The sequence below is a fragment of the Lutra lutra genome, chromosome 8, assembly GCF_902655055.1.
Source record: "Lutra lutra chromosome 8, mLutLut1.2, whole genome shotgun sequence".
NCBI classification, from domain to species: domain Eukaryota; kingdom Metazoa; phylum Chordata; class Mammalia; order Carnivora; family Mustelidae; genus Lutra; species Lutra lutra.
Genome location: NC_062285.1, coordinates 137960283 through 137978880, shown reverse-complemented (window position 1 = coordinate 137978880; position 18598 = coordinate 137960283). Strand labels below are relative to the sequence as shown.

At 42.7% G+C, this 18598-nt stretch overlaps 1 protein-coding gene and 1 long non-coding RNA gene across 4 annotated transcripts in view; one reads left to right on the top strand and one right to left on the bottom strand.

The window, feature by feature from the left end:
* The window catches only part of WBP2NL (WBP2 N-terminal like), a 34835-nt gene extending 17959 nt beyond the window's left edge, over nt 1-16876 (bottom strand). The window contains 5 exon segments of the mRNA XM_047742965.1: nt 972-1001; nt 1004-1063; nt 1267-1408; nt 1669-1777; nt 16749-16876. Coding sequence (XP_047598921.1) covers nt 972-1001; nt 1004-1063; nt 1267-1408; nt 1669-1777; nt 16749-16810 — 403 coding nt within the window. The 5' untranslated portion in view covers nt 16811-16876.
* LOC125107662 (uncharacterized) lies at nt 783-17739 on the top strand. Of its 3 annotated transcripts, XR_007129623.1 has the most exons (4): nt 783-793; nt 16626-16787; nt 17223-17351; nt 17526-17739. It is a non-coding gene; the product is annotated as an uncharacterized LOC125107662 (long non-coding RNA). The 3 variants fall into 3 exon arrangements; XR_007129622.1 differs by lacking the exon at nt 17223-17351; XR_007129624.1 differs by lacking the exons at nt 783-793; nt 16626-16787 and adding an exon at nt 16935-17094.
* The last annotated feature ends 859 nt before the right edge of the window (nt 17740-18598 follow it).

Sequence of the window (18598 nt, the reverse complement as noted above, 5' to 3'; positions counted from 1 at the left end):
CATGATCCTGAGGTCCCGGGATCGAGTCCCGCATCGGGCTCCCGGCTCCGCGTGAGTCCGCTTCTCTCTCTGACCTTCTCCTCACTCATGCTCTCTCTTACTGTCTCTCCCTCAATAAATAAATAAATAAAATCTTTAAAAAAAAATAAAAAATAAAAATAAATAAATAGATAGATAAGTAAATAAAATTACCCAGAAAGAGCAAATAACATGAAGGTACAGAGATGAGAGAACAAGGCATACAGAAGTCCATTAGATTGGAGTACAAAAGGTGAGAGAGGAGGGGTATGAAATGAGGCTAGATTAAATAAAATATATCATAAGGGATTTATTTCTTTTTAAGTGGGCTCTGCACCCTACATGGGACTTGAACTCACAACCCCTAGGTCAAGAGTCACATGCTCTACTGATTGAGCCAGCCAGGTGCCCCGTAAAAGGATTATTGGTATTCACAGTCTGAAAAGAGTTATCTGGTACATACTTTAGATCAGTGCTGTGGCACTTGACAATACCTCTTCCCTCTTCTCATGAAAATGGGAACTACAGCTAAGAGAAGCAAAGACAAAGCCAGAGAGGAGAAAAGACAAAAAAGGCATGACAGAGGAAAAAGAACTCAGGCAACTGGGGCTTCCAGAGCTGAAATGAGACTACTCAATGATAGGAGACCAGCATTTAATGGACAAGACATTAACAGGTAAAATTAGTCATTCAGGTGTCTGAGTACAAGCTCCTGGTAGACGACAAACTCCTTTAAGACAAGGAGGGGACTGACTAATCTTGCTCCCAGCCTGTGGTGTGGTACGTGTCCCATAGTAGGGAGGCTCAGGAAATACCTGCCGAATACATGTGCAGCTACCACGGCTTGACCTCGGAGGCCAAAGTCTTGACCGGGGTGTGTACAGTCCTACTTCGCCTCAACAGGCCTCAACCCACCCCCCAAAGCATTTAGAATCCTTATTAGCATTGCTCACCAGCGGAAGCAGCTTTCATCATCATCTGGCAAATTCGATGGCACCTCCTTTTCTGAAGGCTAATTTAAAGGTAGCCTGTCCTTCCCAGCCACCTGGGGGAAGAATGACACACATTCACTAAGGTGCTGGCACCTCTGGCCGGAGAGGACTGCCCCAGACAGAGAGAGAAGCACTACCCAAAGGAACGGGCAGCTTTTTTTGAATTCCAGCATGAGCCAAGTCTGAATCTTAAACCTTCTGGAAGCTTTTGAGAAAAAACAAACAAACAAAAAAACACTTCTGAGGGGGCACTTACCATCTGGGGCTGCCTGAATGATTCCTTTAATGAAGTGGGGGGTAAAGACGGGTTGTTCAACGGTGCAGTTACTCATCAGATCAAACGGCATCATAAAAGAAAACATGGAGTCATTGACTGTGTGTGAAGTCACGAAGATCACCTATGAGAGGAAAGAAATTTCAGAGAAGGACTACAAGTTTGTCCACAGATTGAGACATAGCAGAGCAATTCTAAGGTCAAGGCTGCTTTGACATCCTGGCCTAATTGAGAAACATCACCCATTTTCTTCCATATTCCTCAACATGGAAAATCATAAAAGTGTGAATGTTTTAAAACACTTTGAAAGTCAACATTTACCCTCTCTCCATTTTAAGGAAAACAAATGTGCAGTTAATCCGATCAAAGAAGAAGTAGAATTACCCGGTATGAAGTAAGAAACACTGTTCCCCTCTTTGTACCACAGAAGAGACTGGATCCCTCTGGTTGCTGTGGGAAGGAGAGTTCTACATCCTGACACTGAGTCAAGACACTGCAGAAAAGAAAGGGTAGACACCACTCAATTTCAAAGTTATATAAAATGACATACATAAAGCTTTTAGCATAGCTCCTAGCCCAGAGTGAGCACTCAATAAACATTACCTGCTGCTGTTATTGCCATTATTTTATTGAAATAGAAAGGAAATTAAATGATATTATTCTCTGACTGCTCACCTATTCTTCTCCCTTTTAATCACTAGTTTCTCTTTTTTCTTTTCTTTTTTTTTTTTTTAAGATTCATTTATGTATTACAAACTGAGGGTTGCCAGCGGGAGGAGGTAGGGAGAGGGTGGTTGGGTTATGGACATTGGGGAGGGTATGTGCTATGGTAAGTGCTGTGAAGTGTGTAAACCTGGCGATTCACAGACCTGTACCCCTGGGGCTAATAATACATTTTATGTTAATAAAAAATTTTTAAAATGTTTTAAAGATTATTTATTTTAGAGAGAAAGCATCACAGGCAGGGGGGAAGCAGACTCCTCACTGAGTTGGGAGCCCATACGTGGGGCTTGATCTCAGGATCCTCAAATCATGACCTGAGCTGAAACCAAGGGTCAGAGGCTTAACTGACTGAGCCACCCCGGTGCTCTGGGTTCTTTTTTTTCTGAATTTACATTCTTCTTCTTAAACTTCTTACCATCTCAAACCTTCTTACCATCTCAAAAAAGAAGTTTTATTCTTTATGTGCAGTAAGTATAAAGCACTGTGGTAATGGAAATGTTTCTCTGACTCTTATAGAGACGGTAAGGCACACAGCGGGCTTCAGATTCCTCAGGCATGTTGTGTCCTCTTCCTGTCATGTTCTCCCCTCACTATTAACCTGAGAAACTTGGACTCATCCTATTCTCGCTCACAGAATCCTAACGGATTTCTTCACTTTCTCAGTAATTACTATAATACATACGTGCTTATTTGTTCAATGTCTTAACTATGATCATTAAGGACAATGTCTTTCCACTGTAGCTCTAGCAAACAGTGGGTGCTACTAACTATTTATGGACAGAATGAGTGAATGAAAACATAAATATAAACAATAGAGCAGTATTGGGGTGCCTGGGTGGCTTAAAGCCTCTGCCTTCGCTCGGGTCATGATCTCGGTGGTCCTGGGATCGAGCCCCACATCGGGCTCTCTGCTCAGCAGGGAGCCTGATTCCCCCTCTCTCTCTGCCTGCCTGTCTGACTACTTGTGATCTCTGTCTGTCAAATAATAAATAAAATCTTTTTTAAAAAAATAATAAATAAATAATAGAGCAAGTACTAATATGACCATACATCACATTACTGGCACAAAATGTCATAGCAGTTTAGTGGAAGGAGAGATTAGCTTTGGTCAAAGTGATTAAAAATGACTTTATAGAAAGATCAAAGTGTGAGCTGATTCTTAAGATATCGACAGTGTTTCAGGAGGCAGAGTGAAGGCAAGGGGCAGTCCGGATTAGGGAGGCAAGCAGCATGAATGGAGGTGCAGGAGCAGCATCCATGGCATACGCAGTGGGAAGCAAACTGCACACTTGGGAGCCGGCTACATGTGTGGATTCAGCAAAACAGCATGGGAGTGTTGGGGTGGAGGAGAATAGTGAGATAGAGCTGGAAAGCCATGCTGGAACTAGAGCTTGGAGACACTATTTAATAGGCGAGGAGAAACTGTGAGCTACAGCTGTCTTAACAGGCTAGTCACATGATCAAGGAGGGGGGGTATATGAGAGGCACCACTTTAAGAATCCCTAAGGGGTACTGTGCTGGCTCAGTCAGTAGAGCATGCAGCTCTTGATCTTGGGGTCATGAGTTCAAGTCCTATGCTGGGTATGGAGTTGACCTTAAAAAAAAAAATCCCTAAAATATTCCTGATGTGCCACAATAAGAACTAGAACTGGGGTGGTGGTGTGGTGATAAAAAGGGTTTTTTAATATACAATGAAAATATAGGATGCCAGCAAAAATGTCAGGAAAAATAGGGGAATTCCGGGGGTGCCCGGGTGGTGCAACTTGTTGAATGTTGGACTTGGTTGGGGCCAGGTTGTGGCCTCAGGGTCTGGGATTGTGTCCTGAGTTAGGGTCCATACTCAGTGAGGAGTCTTCTTAGGACACTCTCTCCCTTTCCCTCTGCATCTCCTCTCTCTCTCTCTCTCTCAAATAAATAAATCTTTAAAAAAATAGGGAACTCCAAAACTCGGTTCAGAACTCTGGAATCTAACCAAAACCTTATAGCAACTAAGATAATGTTTAATCAAGAAAAAAAATAGCTGAGTCTCAGTAAGAGAGCTTTTTGACACTTTAACTTACCCTGGTACCATCCTCCAATCCCCAGTTTGGCAACAGCCTTAAAAATAACCCACATTGTGGGGTGCCTGGGTGGCTCAGTAATTAAGTGTCTGCCTTTGGCTCAGGTCATGATCCCAGGGTCCTGGATCAAGCCCTGCATGAAGACCCCTGCTCAGTGGGAAGCCCACTTCTCCCTCTCCCAATGAAACCTCTGGTGAAGCAGACAATTTCTGAATAAACGTAAAAAATAAAATAAAATAACCCACATTCCTAGTCTAAGTGCCAAGTACCAAAGAGAGCAGAACACACCTTATTCTCAAAGAATTGTGGTTGTTTTAACTTGTCTGGTAGCTCCCTGAGGGGCTGACTCAAAGGGTGTGTGCCTAATTCAGGCACTACCCAGGTGACTACCGAGGGTGCATTTATCAAAAACAGTTCAAGGTAAATGTATTAGTTGCTGCTATCTGGGGCAAAGATGACACTTAGTGCAAATGAACAAAACTGAAAAGTTAGGGATGAAAGGCTGATGAGATGCTTTAGTGAATAACAGCTTTGAAAAGCTCTGACGTATTCATGGAACTCTAGAAAGCCATATGCATCTCTGCCCAGGGCTGGATTCAGGCTCAGAAGAAAACTGAGAAGGCCCAAAACTTTTACCTCTGGTTGACAATAAGGCTCTTCTCAAGCAGGAAGTGAAAGCTAAGACAGAGCTGTAAACTACCTGGCTGAGTGACAAAAACATGCTCTAAACATACGGGCAGACCCCATCTGCAAAGGCAGGGAGGTTTTTTTTGTTTTGTTTTGTTTTGTTTTGGTACAGATTTATAAGGTAATAGTCAAATCACTAGTTGGCAACTAAGTTAACATAAAAGAGACTTTAGTGACCACATTGGACAAAGAGTACAAACTTTATAAAATTTATAATTCAGAAAGCTATTAAACAATAACCACAACAAGCAGCAACAATGTACCCTAAGAGAGAAAATCTGATTTTCAGATTTGCCAAATTATAATATTCAGAATGTCCAGTTTTCAACAACAATAAAAAATCATGAGGCTTGCAAATAAACAATAAGTATGGCCCATAGGTTTTTCTGTGAACATTAGACAATCAAACTAATAGAAACTGTACTGAGGAAGCCCACACATTGGATTAACTAAACAAAGATGTTATTTGTTTGTCTGTTAGGTGAAACTCTAAGTACAACGTGGTGCTCAAACTCCCAACCCCAAGATCAAGGATCACATGCTCTACTGACTGAACCAGCAAGGCACCGCACAAGACCAAGACTTTAAATAAACTATTTTAAGTATGCTTAAAGAGCTAAAGGAAACCATGTCTAAAATAACCAAAGGAAATAATGAGAACAATGTTTCAAAAGGTTGAGAATATCAATAAAGAGATAGAAATAGAAAATGAAACAAATAGAAATTCTGAAGATGGAGATTATAAGTAAAAAATTCAATTGTGGTGGGCTTAATGGCAGATTTCAGCAGGCGAAGGAAAGAATCAGTGAACCTGAAGATAGGTCAATTAAAAATAACAGTTACTACCCCAGTAACAGGAAGAAAAAAAGAATGAAGAAAAATGAATAGAGTCTAATAGACCTGTGGGACAAAATCAAGCTTACAACCAAATGCATAATGAGACTGCCTGAAGGAGAGGAGAGGAAAAAAGTGGGCATAAAAAATTTGAAGAAATAATGGCCAAAATTTCCTCCAATTTAATGAAATAATGAATCTACATATCCAATAAGCTCCTACTAGGATAAACTCAAAAAGACCCACACCAAGACATATTATAATCAAACAGCTGAAAACCAGATACAGAGACTCGAAAGCAGCAAGAGAAAAGGATCATCACTTACAAAGAATCCTCAATAAGACAAATAGCTGACTTCTCATAAAAAACTAGGGAGGCAGGGCTGCCTGGGTGGCTCGGTTGATTAAGTGGCTGCCTTTGGCTCAGGTCCTGATCCCAGGATCCTGGGATTGAACCCCACATTGGGCTCCCTGCTCAGTATAGAGTCTGTTTGCCCCTGTACCTGTGCCCCTCCCCCTGCTTGTGCTTTCTCTCTCACTCTCCCAAATAAATAAAATCTTTTATTATTATTATTTAAAAAAATGTTTTAAAGATTTTTATTATTTATTTGAGAGAGAGTAGGAAAGAGAGAGAGCATGAGTCGGGGGAGGGGTAGAGGGAGAGGGAGAAGCAGATTCCCCACTGAGCAGGAAGTCCAACATGGAACTTGATCCCAGGACCCTGGGACCATGACCCAAGCCAAAGACAGATGCTTAATGGACTGAGCCACCCAGGCACCCCTCAAATAAATAAAATCTTTAAAGAAAAGAAAAAAACTATGGAGGCTAGTGGAATGACATATGCAAACTGCTAAAAGGAAAAAAAAAATCTGTCAACCAAAAATTCTGTATCTGGGAAAACCATCCCTCAAAAATTAAGGAGAAATTAAAATACTACCAAGTAAACAAAAACTGAGAATTCATCACTAGTAGATCTGAGCTATAAGAAATGCCAAAGGAAGTCCTTCAGCCTGAAACAAAAAGACTCTGGGGGTGGGGCCTGGAAGGCTGTCAGTTAAGAGTCAACTCTTGATTTCAACCCAGGTTATGATCTCAGGGTTGTGAAATTGAGCCCTACATCAGGCTCCATGCTGTGCGTGGCCCCTGCTTGGGATTCTCTCTTCCCCTGCCTCTCTCCTTCTGTCCCTCCCCACCTTTCTCTTAAAAAATAAAAATAAAAAGACATAGACAGTAAATTAAACCCTTACAAATAAACAGAGAACACTGGTAAAGCTAACTACATAGGTAAACATAAAAGTCAGTATTAATGTATTTTTGGTTTGGAACTCTTCATTTCTTCCTATATGAATTAAAAGGCAACTGCATAAAATAATAATAGTAAATCTTCAGTGATCAGTACACAATGTATAAAAATGTAAATTGAGGCAATAATTGTATAAGGGGACAGACTATATAGGAACAAATTTTTTGCATAGAATTAAAATTTGGTATTGGGGCACATGGGTGGCTCAGTTAAGTGTCTGTCTTTGGCTCAGATCACGATCCCAGGGTCCTGGGGTCAAGACCTGTGTAGGGCTCCCTGCTCAGTGGGGAATCTGCTTATCCCTTTCCCTCTGTTCCCCCAACTCATGCTCTCTTTCTCTCTTACTTGCTCTCTTTCTCTCTCAAGTAAATAAATAAAATCTCTAAAAAACAACTAAATTGGTATTAATTTGAACCAGTGTTATAAATCAAGATGTTAAATGTAATCTTCAGGACAACCACAAAGAAAGTAACTAAAACACAAACAGTAAAAGAAATAAGGAGGGAATCAAGATAGCATATTAGGAAATATCTATTGAACACAAAGGAAGGCATTAATGAAGGAACTGAAACATAGAGGAAACAAATAGCAAAGGAGCAGAAGTTAATTCCTTCCTTATAATTATATTAGGTGTAAGTGAATTAAACTCTCCAATTAAAAGTCAGAGATTGGCAAAATACACATTTTTAAAATATGATACAACTATATGCTGTCTACAAAAGACTTCCTTTAGATCCAAAGACACAAATACGTTTAAAGTGAAAGGATGAAAAAAGATATTCCATGAAACAGTAGCCAAAAGAGAGCTGCAGGAGCTATACTAATACCAGAAAAAAATGGACTTTATTTATTTTTTTTAAAGATTTTATTTATTTACTTGACAGAGATCACAAGTAGGCAGAGAGGCAGGCAGAGAGAGAGGAAGGGAAGCAGGCTCCCCAGTGAGCAGGGAGCCTGATGCAGGTCTCCATCCCAGGACCCTGAGATCATGCCCTGAGCCAAAGACAGAGGCTTTAACCCACTGAGCCACACAGGTGCCCCAAAAAATGGACTTAAAAACAAAAATTATTATGAGACAATACTATATCATGATGAAAGGGCCAATCATCAAAAAGACATTACAAATGTAAACATGAATACATTTAATAAAAGTCAACTAGACCTAACATAAGGACACTTCAGCCACAAAGGTAGAATACACATTCTTCTCAAATACACATGAAACATTGTGTAAGACAGATCATATGTTAGGCAACAAAACAAGTCTCACTAAATTTATGAAGACTGTAATCATATTGAGTATCTTTTCTGACCACAATGGAATGAAATTATAATAACACAGGGAACCTGACAAATTAACAAATATGTGAAAATTAAACAAAATGCTTTTAAACAACTAATGATTCAAAAAAGATATCACAAGTGAAATTAGAAAACAGAATTGAATCACTAGAAATTAGAAATTTTTAGATGAATAAAAATGAAAACACACAAAACTTTTGAGATGCAGTGAAAGTGGTGCTTAAGAAGGAAATATATAGCTTTAATGCTTGCAATTTTTTTAAAATATTTATTTATTTATTTGACAGACAGAGAGCACAAGTAGGCAGAGAGGCAGGCAGAGAGAGGGGGGAAGCAGGCTACCCGCTGAGCAGAGAGCCCTATGCAGGACTCGAACCCAGGACCCTGAGATTATGACCTGAGCCGAAGGCAGAGGCTTAAACCACTGAGCCACCCAGGCGCCCAATGCTTGCAATTTTTTTAAGAACAGCAAACCAATAATCTAATTTTCCACACTAGAAAACTATAAAAACAAGACCAAACTAAACCCAAAGCTAGCAGAGAAGGAAATAATAAAGATTATAGTGAACATAAATAAAGAATAGAAACAAAAGAATCAATGAAACCAAAATTTTATCCTTTATCCTTTAAGCAAAATTGACCAACTTTTACCTAGACTAAGAAAAAAAGAAAGAAAATCTAAATTACTAAAATTTGAAATAAAAGTGGGGATGTTATCACAGAATTTATAGGGAAAAAAGGATTATGAGCGAATATATGAAAAATTACATGCCAACAAATGAGATAATCTGGGGCACCTGGGTGGCTCAGTGGGTTAAAGCCTCTGCCTTCAGCTCAGGTCATGATCCCAGGGTCCTGGAATAGAGCCCCACAGTGGGCTCTCTGCTCAGCGGGGAGCCTGCTTCCTCCTCTCTCTCTGCCTGCCTCTCTGCCTACATGTGATCTCTGTCTGTCAAATAAATAAATCTTAAAAAAAAAATTAGATAATCTAATTGAAACAGATAAATTCCTAGAGACAAACAACCAAAATGGACTAAAGAAAGAAAATGGGGCACCTGGGTGGCTCAGTCATTAAGTAGCTGCCTTTGGCTCAGGTCATGATCCCAGGGTCCTAGGATCAAGCCCTGCGTCAGGCCTCCCTGCTCAGCGGGATGCCTGCTTCTCCCTCTCCCACTCCCTCTGTTTGTGTTCCCTCTCTCACTGTGTCTCTCTCTGTCAAATAAATAAATTAAATCTTTTTAAAAAAAAAATAAGAAAGAAAATCTGAATAGAACTATAACAGATTGAATCAGTAACCAAAAAAATTCCAACAAAAAAGCCCAGGATGGGGCACCTAAGTGGCTCAGTGGGTTAAATAAGCCTCTGCCTTCAGCTCGGGTCCTGGTCTCAGGGTCCTGGGATCAAGCCCCGTGTCAGCCTCTCTCCTCAGCAGGTAGCCTGCTTCCCCCCCCCCCACCCCTCTCTGCCTGCCTCTCTGCCCATTTGTGATTTCTGTCAAATGAATAAACTCTTAAAAAAAAAAAAAAAAAAAAAGCCCAGGATGTATGTTATGTGTTGTTGGGCGGAGGGTTTTGCACGTGTCTATTAGGGCCAATTGGGTCCAATAGTGTTGTTCAGATCCTCTATTGTTTTATTATCTTCTGTCTGGCTGTTCTTTTGATCAGAGTTTCTTAGGAGCTGGGTTAAGTGAGGAATGTGGAGCGACTCCTTAATAAATACAGTTTCTTTTGGGGTGATGAAAATGTTCTGGAATTAGACAATGGTGGTGATTGCATGATACTGTGACTATACTAAAAGCCTCTGAATTGTACATTTTAAAATGGTTAAAATGGGGGGTGCCTGGGTGGCTCAGTGTGTTACAGCCTCTGCCTTCAGCTCAGGTCATGATCCCAGGGTCCTAGGATCAAGCCCCGCATCAGGCTCTCTGCTCAGTGGGGAGCCTGCTTCCCCCTCTTTCTCTCTGCCTGCCTCTCTGCCTACTTTGATCTGTCAAATAAATAAATAAAATCTTAAAAAAAGAAAAAATGATACCTTGTGTCTGAGAAGAAAGATATTTCTACGCTAAGAACTCCATCATATGTCTTAATTCCATAAAATAAAATCATTTTTTTAAAAATGGTTAAAATGGAAAATTTTATGTTATATGAACTTTACCTCAGTAAAAAAGTAGGTTTATATATTAAGTGTAAAACCTCAATAAATCAATTAATCAAATTTAAAAAACTGTGAAGAAAGAATCCCATGAGTTTGGTAATTCATTGGATCTGGGAGACAAAAAAGTCATGAGAAATCAAAGGTGATCTTTGCCTCCAAAGAAATAGGGAAGCCAGAAAAAGAAGCTTATTGGGAAGTAGGGACATAAATTTGGCTCTAGACATGTTGAAATAGTCAGGAGGCAGGAGTGCTCTTTGCAATTTCATTCTGTCATGTCCTTGGGTCAGCATATAGTACACGGGGTTTCTCAATCTTGGCACTATTGACTGGGTTGGATAATTATTTGTTGTTACGGGCTGTGCTTTGTAGATTGTTTGCAGCACCCCTTGTCTCTCGCCACCAAATATCAGTAGAAGCCCACCTCCACACTGAATTGTGAAAACCAAAATGTCCCCTGGGTGCAAAATCACCCCAGACCAAGAACCACTGTCCTACAAGGACGGCAAGGTGACTGCAAAATTTCAGGGAAAAGTACAGTACAGTGAAACAAAGAATGAATTTTCATCATGTTGGTAAATGTTATAATGTGGAAACAACAAATTTCTAAAAAAGAGATAAAAACTGCAAATGAAATTTCACAGTACCACGGTGCCAGGGTGGCTCAGTTGTTGGGCATCTGCCTTCAGCTTGGGTCATGGTCCCAGGATCCTGGGATCAAGCCCCATATAGGAGGACTCCCTGCTTGGCAGGAAGCCTTCCTCTCCCTCTCCCATTCCTGCTCCGTGTGTTCCCTCTCCTGCTGTGTCCCTCTCTCTGTCAAATAAATAAATAAATCTTTTTTTTTTAAAGATTTAAAAAATCTTTTTAAAAAAATCTTTTAAAAAAACGATTTTATTTATTTGTTTGACAAGAGAGGAGGAAGCAGGATCCCCACCAAGCAAGAGCCTGACTCGGGACTCGATCCCAGGACCCTGAGATCATGACTTGAGCTGAAGGCAGAGGCCTAAACCACTGAGCCACCCAGGCGCCCCAAAATAAACAAAATCTTAAAAAAAAAAAATTTCACAGCCCATTTGGCTAAGGATATCAAACACTATTCTGTCTCCAGTTAACAACCTAACTTTACACCTCGAGAAACTAAAGAACAAACCAAACCCAAAGCTAGTAGAAGGAAGGAAATAAAGATTAGAGCTGACATAAACAAAAAAGAGAATACAAAAGCAACAGAAAAAAAATCAGTGAAACTAAGTCATTTATTTATTTATTTTTTAAGATTTTATTTATTTATTTGACAGAGAGAAATCACAAGTAAGCAGAGAGGCAGGCAGAGAGAGAGGAGGAAGCAGGCTCCCTGCTGAGCAGAAAGCCCGATGTGGGGCTCGAACCCAGGACCTGGGATCATGACCTGAGCCAAAGGCAGCGGCTTAACCCACTGAGCCACCCAGGCGCCCCAAAACTAAGTCATTTTTTTAAATCAATGAAACTGACAAATGCTTGGCTTGATTACTTAAAAAAAGAGATGACTCAAATTATCAAAATCAGAAATGAAAGAAAGGACATTACAACGGAAGCCACAGGGGGAAAAAAAAGGATAAGATAATACTATGAAAAATTGTATGGCAATATATTGGATAACCTAGAAGAAATGGACAAATTCCTAGGAGCTAATTCATTAATAAATAGAAAACCTGAACAAACCAATAATAAGTAAAAACACTGAATTAGTAACCAAGAACTTCCAGCAAAGAAAAGCCCAGAATCAGAGGGCTACACTGGACAATTCACCAAACCCTAAAAGAATACCTAACACTGATCCCCTAGAAAATCTGCCCAAAAACTGAAGAGAAGGGAACACTTCCAAAGTCCTTCTCTGAGGCCAGCATTACCCTGATGTCAAAGCTAGAAAAAGATACAAGAAAACTATGGATTAACATCTCCAAAAAACACTGATGGAAAAATCGTAAACAAAATACTAGCAAACTGAGTATAACAGTACATTGAAAGGATTATACACATAACCAAGCGGGATTTATTCCTGGAACATAGGATGGTTCAACATATGAATATCAATCAACATAATAAAATAGAACTATCATATGATCCAGCAATCTCACTTCCGGGTACATATCCAAAGGAAACGAAAATAGGATATCAAAGAGATAACATGCACTCCTATGTTCACAGCAGGATTAGTCACAATATCCACGATAAACAACCTACTTGTCGGTCAATGAATGAATGGATAAAGAAGATGTGGTATTTATATATACATATCATTCAATCATAAGAAGGAAATCCTGTCACATGCTACAACATGAACGAACCTTGAGAACACTGTGCTGAAATAACCTCGAGAAAGGTAAGTACTGTATCGTCTCACTTATATGTAGAATCTTAAGGAAAAAAAAGTCAAATGCATAGAAGCAAAAAGTAGAATGGTGGCTACCAGGGACTCAGGGAATGGGGGAAATGGGGAGATGGTGGTCAAAAGGTACAAATTTGTAGTTATGTAGGATGAATAAGTTTAGAGATCCAACGTACAGTAGGCATGATGACTACATTTAATGAGTATATTGAAAGGGCGCCTGGGTGGCTCAGTGGGTTGGGCTTCTTCTGCCTTTGGCTCAGGTCATGATCCCAGGATCCAGGGATGGAGCCCCACATCGGGCTCCCTGCCCAGTGGAGAGCCTGTTTCTCCCTCTCCCCCTCTGCCATTACCCCTGCTTGTGCTCTCTTGCCCTCTCTCAAATAACTAAAATCTTTCTTTTAAAAATGAGTATAGCGGGTGCCCGGGTGGCTTGGTGGGTTAAAGCTTCTAGGCCTTCGGCTTGGGTCGTGATCCCAGGGTCCTGGGATGGGCCCCCGAATCAGGCTCTCTGTTCAGCGGGGGGCCTGCTTCCTCCTCTCTCTCTGCCTGCCTCTCTGCCTACTTGTGATCTCTATCAAATAAATAAATAAATAAAATCTGGGGCGCCGGGGTGGCTCAGTGGGTTAAAGCCTCTGCCTTCGGCTCAGGTCATGATCCCAGAGTCCTGGGATCGAGCCCCGCATCGGGCTCTCTTCTCAGCAGGGAGCCTGCTTCCCTCTCTCTCTCTCTGCCTGCCTCTCTGTCTATTTGTGATCTCTCTTTGTCAAAATAAATAAATAAAATATTTTAAAAAATTCTATAGGGTGACTTTGCAAAAATATATCTTTCAATATACATTCGTTTAATTTAAAATATTTTTGACAGAATTTTTATATATTTTTAAAAATACATTTTAATCTTTTTTAAAAAGTCTGTATCCTCTGAGTCCATTGTTCCACTTTCAGGAACATATCCCCAAAAAACACTGTGATAGGTGGGCAAAGATAAGTCATCAAAAGTGTTCACTGAAGCAATGTTTATAGCAATGACAAATTACACCCTGAACATCCCGGAGAGGAGCTTGAACAAAGATTCATGAATACTGGAATACCAGTCATTGAAAATAATGATGTAGGTATTGATACTGGAGAGCATTCCCAATACATTGGTAAGTGAGGAAAACCAATTACAAAGCAGTCTCAGGTGTGGGGGTGTTGCTCATATTTCCCTGGGAGGAAGTGCAGAAGGATACACACCAAAATGTAAAAAGCACTGGATGTTGGAATCTGGGGTAACTTAATTTTTTTTCTAGTTTTTCTACAATAAACACATATGGTACGATCTGCACAATTTTAGAATATTGGTTAAAAAAAGAAAACTCAGTGTCTTCCCTATTTACCAGTAGAGTCCTATATGTTCAATTATAACTTAGCTGGGGGGAAAAAAAAAGCAACCTCCCCAGAACACAGCTACAGTGTGATAAAATTCTCAAATGTGTATTCTGAATAGGCAAAAGAAGTAAAAATACAACCAATCTTCTTCTCAACCTTGTTTTAAAAAGTAGTTTCTATCATCACCAAAAGAACCCCAAACAATCCCATTTAAAAATGAGCAGAGGAGCTGAATAGACATTTTTTACAAATAAGAGATACAGATGGCCAAAAGACACATGAAAAGATGCTCAACATCACTCATCATCAGGGAAATGCAAGTCAAAACCACAATGAAAGCTCCCTTCACACCTGTCAGAATGGCTAACATCAAAAGACAAAAGCAAGTGTTGGAGAGGATGTAGAGGAAAAAGAACACTTGTGCACTCTCTGAAGGAATGTAAATTGATGCAGACAGTGTGGAAAACAGTATGGAGTTTTCTCAGAAAATTAAAAACAGAAATACCATATGATCCAGTGATTCCACTACTGGGTATTTACCTAAAGAAAATGAAAACACTGATTTGAAAAGACATATGCACCCCTATGTTTACTGCAGCATTAGTTACAGCAGCCAAGATATGGAAGTAACATAAGTGTTCCTCCATAGAAAATTAGATAAGATGTGATACACACACACACACACACACACACACACACACGAATATAATGCAGCCATAAAAAAGAATGGGATTTTTTTTTTTTTTTGCCATTTGCAACAACATGGATGGACCCAGAGTGTATTACACTAAGTGGAATAAATCAAAGAATACCATTTAATTTCAATTATACATGGAATCTAAAAAACAAAATGAATAAACACCCAAAAAGAATAAACACAGAGGATAAACTCATGGTTGCCAGAGGGAAGGTGCGGGAGGGGGGGGGGCCGGGGGATGTTGAGTAAAATGGTTGAAGGGGAATGGGAGACACAGCCTTCCAGGTTTGGAATGATTAAGTCACAGGAATAAAAGAGAACGGCATAGGGAACAGTCAATTGTACTGTAGTACTGTAATCTGTTTTGTATGGTGACTATTTAGGATGAGCCTAGCATCATTTACGGAGCAGCCCAATCACTATGTCGTCCACCTGAAACTAATGTTACACTGTGTGTCAACTATGATCAAATAAAAAAAATTAAATAAAGATAAAGAAATATCGTAGTTTCTACACAAGAAGCCAGAGCACTGACAGGGTGGGTGTTCTCTGATGACAAGAAGCAGTCCTTTTGGTTTCTGAGGGACAGCTGGAGTTGAGACGATCAGACCCCAATCCAAGCTCTCCCGGTGCAAGCAATTTACTTCTCCTTGTTTCAGTTTGAGGAATTCCCGGAGAAATAAGGGAAACACTGCTGATCCTCATTGTAGATAGAGCAGGGGTGAGTACGAAGCTCTTACAGGTGTTTGGCGATGATCAAGCATTCAAGAGCACAGAATGGACCCCATCAAGGTAACTCGAACGACCATGAAATCAGTGTTTCTGATACAACATTTTAAAACATGCTTCACGCCCTGCCTCCGAGCCACACACAGAAAAGCAGAGAGGCAGACCCGACGCTCAGCGAGAAGATGCCCAAACACCAGATCAGAAGTGACTGCAGGGCACAGAGCCACCTGTGCTCAGGTCAAAGCGCTCTGGGCGGTGAGCCGGAGACCTCGCACACGGCGGGCCATCATCATCTCCTACTACAAGGGAAGACCGACGGCCTCCACCGCACGAAGGAATCTGTCAACAACATTTTCTCGGGGAGGAAGCAGAGAAAACAGATCTGGACATCAGCACTCGGTACTGTCTGAGCGGATCTTCCCGACAAACGCGCAGTCCCCCGGGAGCACAGCACTGGGTGTCAGAGTCTCCCGCTACCCGACAGCAAAGGAGACCGAGGGCCAGTCGAGCCGAGACACGAGCCGGGGGGCACCGCGCAGGAGTCTGGAAAACCCGGAGGGAGGAACGGAGCAGGGGAGCGGCGTGGAGGCGAGGCACGAGGAGGGAAGGGGAGCGAGAGGCGGGCCCGCCCGCGCGCGAACCCGGAAGCGCCGCGCAGCCAGCGTCCGCCTCCCGAGGGGTCTGGTCCGCATCTTTACGGTAAAGGAAGCGCAGTCAGCCCCCCGCCCCCGTCGGGGCGAATAGAAACGGCGCTTCAGGAGGTTCTGAGGGCGAGCGAGGCCCTCGCAGCGCGGGACCGTCAGAGTGGGCCGCACTCCCGCCTCTTCCGCCCCGGCGTGCCGGGAGCCCCGGAGGGGTGCGCCCACCGCTTCCCCTCACCCCACGCCCGGCCGCCGTCACCCCGCGGAGGTCCTGCGCTCCCAACGGCAGCCGCACGCGACCCCAAAGGGCGGCGCGACACCCTACTACTACCAGTGCGCTCCCGCCTCTCTCCTGAGGCGACGAGCGCCTCGCACCGCGCACCCGCCCATTTACCTGACCGAGGCCACACGCTCCAGCCTCGGCCACCCGTAAGCCCCTAAACGCCCGCCGGGGCGCGCGCGCTCAAACGGAGGGGGCCGGAAAAGGCGGGAAAGGTCCCCATTGGCTGAGAGTCTACAAGCCGCCGGCCCCGCCCGCCGGCCTCCTCCCGGCTCTGACAGCACCCCTCCCCGGCCCCCGGCTTCCCTTCAGGCACCTTTCGCCAAAAGGGATGATGGCCCCGCGGCGGTTCTCGGTGTGACTCTGATTCACTGCCATCTTTCTCCAGGCCCCCTCCTGCCGCCCCTCAGATGGGAAGGGGCGGGGCCTGCGCCAGGCCGGGGGGCGGGGCTTTGAAGGGGAGGGCGGAGATTATGGCGCAAGGACGAAGGTGGGGGGTGAGTGGGCGAAGGGGCTGGTCACGTGAGGGGCGGTGGTCCGAGAACCCTGAGGTGTCCAGGTTGGGATGCTGGCTGCAGGGGAGCGGGCGGGGAAGGGAGCGGACCGGGGAACCAACCGGGGGAACTGACCCCGCCTCCGGAGCTCGGAGGGTTGAGAGGCAGGTGAGTGGCCTCCTGGATCCACACCTGTCCTCTTGGTCCCCGCGTCGTAGCCCGGGCATGGCTGCTCTGCTGCCCGCGGGAATGGACTCACAAGCAGGATTTTCCTGCATCTTTCCTGGCCCGGTCAGGAGGCTAATGCCCTGTGGAGAAAGGGTCCAGAAGGATTTCTCGCTTCTCCTAGGGCGAGCATAACTTTTCCCCACCAGAAAAAGCCTGGAATCTGAGCCGGTTTCTTATGAGGCAGCGTCCAGGAAAGGGTGCGTGAGCTGGGTGCGGGGGTGTCTGTGCCGGCCCCAAGATCCAGAGAGCCCGTGTCAACCATCCTACCTCTGCGGCCTCCTTGGACCCGTGACTGGGAGGATCTAGTGGGATACGTTATATTGGAATCGCTTTGAAGACTAAACTGTTGTCCATACTCTTATTTCCTTTAGAATTCGAAAAACAGCACCAGAGGGCTTCAAGCAAAGGGATGTTAACAGCTTCAGGATTACTGTATTTCTCCAACTTTAAGATGCTGCCAGTTATAAGATGCATCATTTTTAAATATACCACTGAGAAAAAACAGTTGCCAAAGAAAGATGTGTCATCGGTTGTAAGCTTTTTTTTTTTTTTTTTTTTTTTTTTTTTTTAAAGTAATCTCTACACCCAACATAGGGCTTGAATTCATGACCTGGGGATCAAGAGTCACATGCTCTAGGGACTCAGTCATCCAGGTGTCCCAAGCTGATTTTTTTTTTTTTAACACAAAACTATTGGAACAAATGCAATACAGTAGGAATGGTGTGAAGCTGTAGAACGAACATCGAGATAATGGAGTACTCCTCTTGCAATGGTAACTAAGCGTGCAACTTTGGGCAAGACAACTATGCTTTCTGGACTTTAGTGTCCATATCTGTATCAAAGAATGGAACTAAAAGAACTGTTTTCTCTTAGTTGTGATTTTTAAGTTGGCAGAACTACTCTGTCACTCAAATCTTCCCACATCTATCCATCTTGGTGTGGCATTGCCACTCTGCCCCTGGTCTGCATCATTCTACCTGAATGACTCCCCACCACTCTTCTATACCTTGCATTCACCCTACAGAATATTAAGGCCCCAAACACAATTGTTTATGGCCATCACATTCAAATTCAGAAAGACAGAGACAAAGTTGTGTTATTTGTTGGCTACAGAAGAGATCAGGAACCTCAAAGGGAGGAAGTTTAAGTTTGAAAAAGACAAGAGACCAGCTAGTGCTTTAGATGTAAATTCTTAATTCTTTAAGCATTCACTGTACAGTAGGCAGGTCTCCAGGCACGAAGGGCCCACTCCTTTCATAGAATTGGGTTTTATGCCTTCTGGAGAAAGGAGGGAAAAGCTAGGGAATTAGTTAAATGAAAATAAACCTTGTTTACATTGAAGGAGACAGTCTATACAGAACAGTGTCCTTGAAGGTCTAGCATGATAGCTCCATCACTACTTCTAAACACAAAACTCCGTGGAATAATGACTGAAGTCCAACCT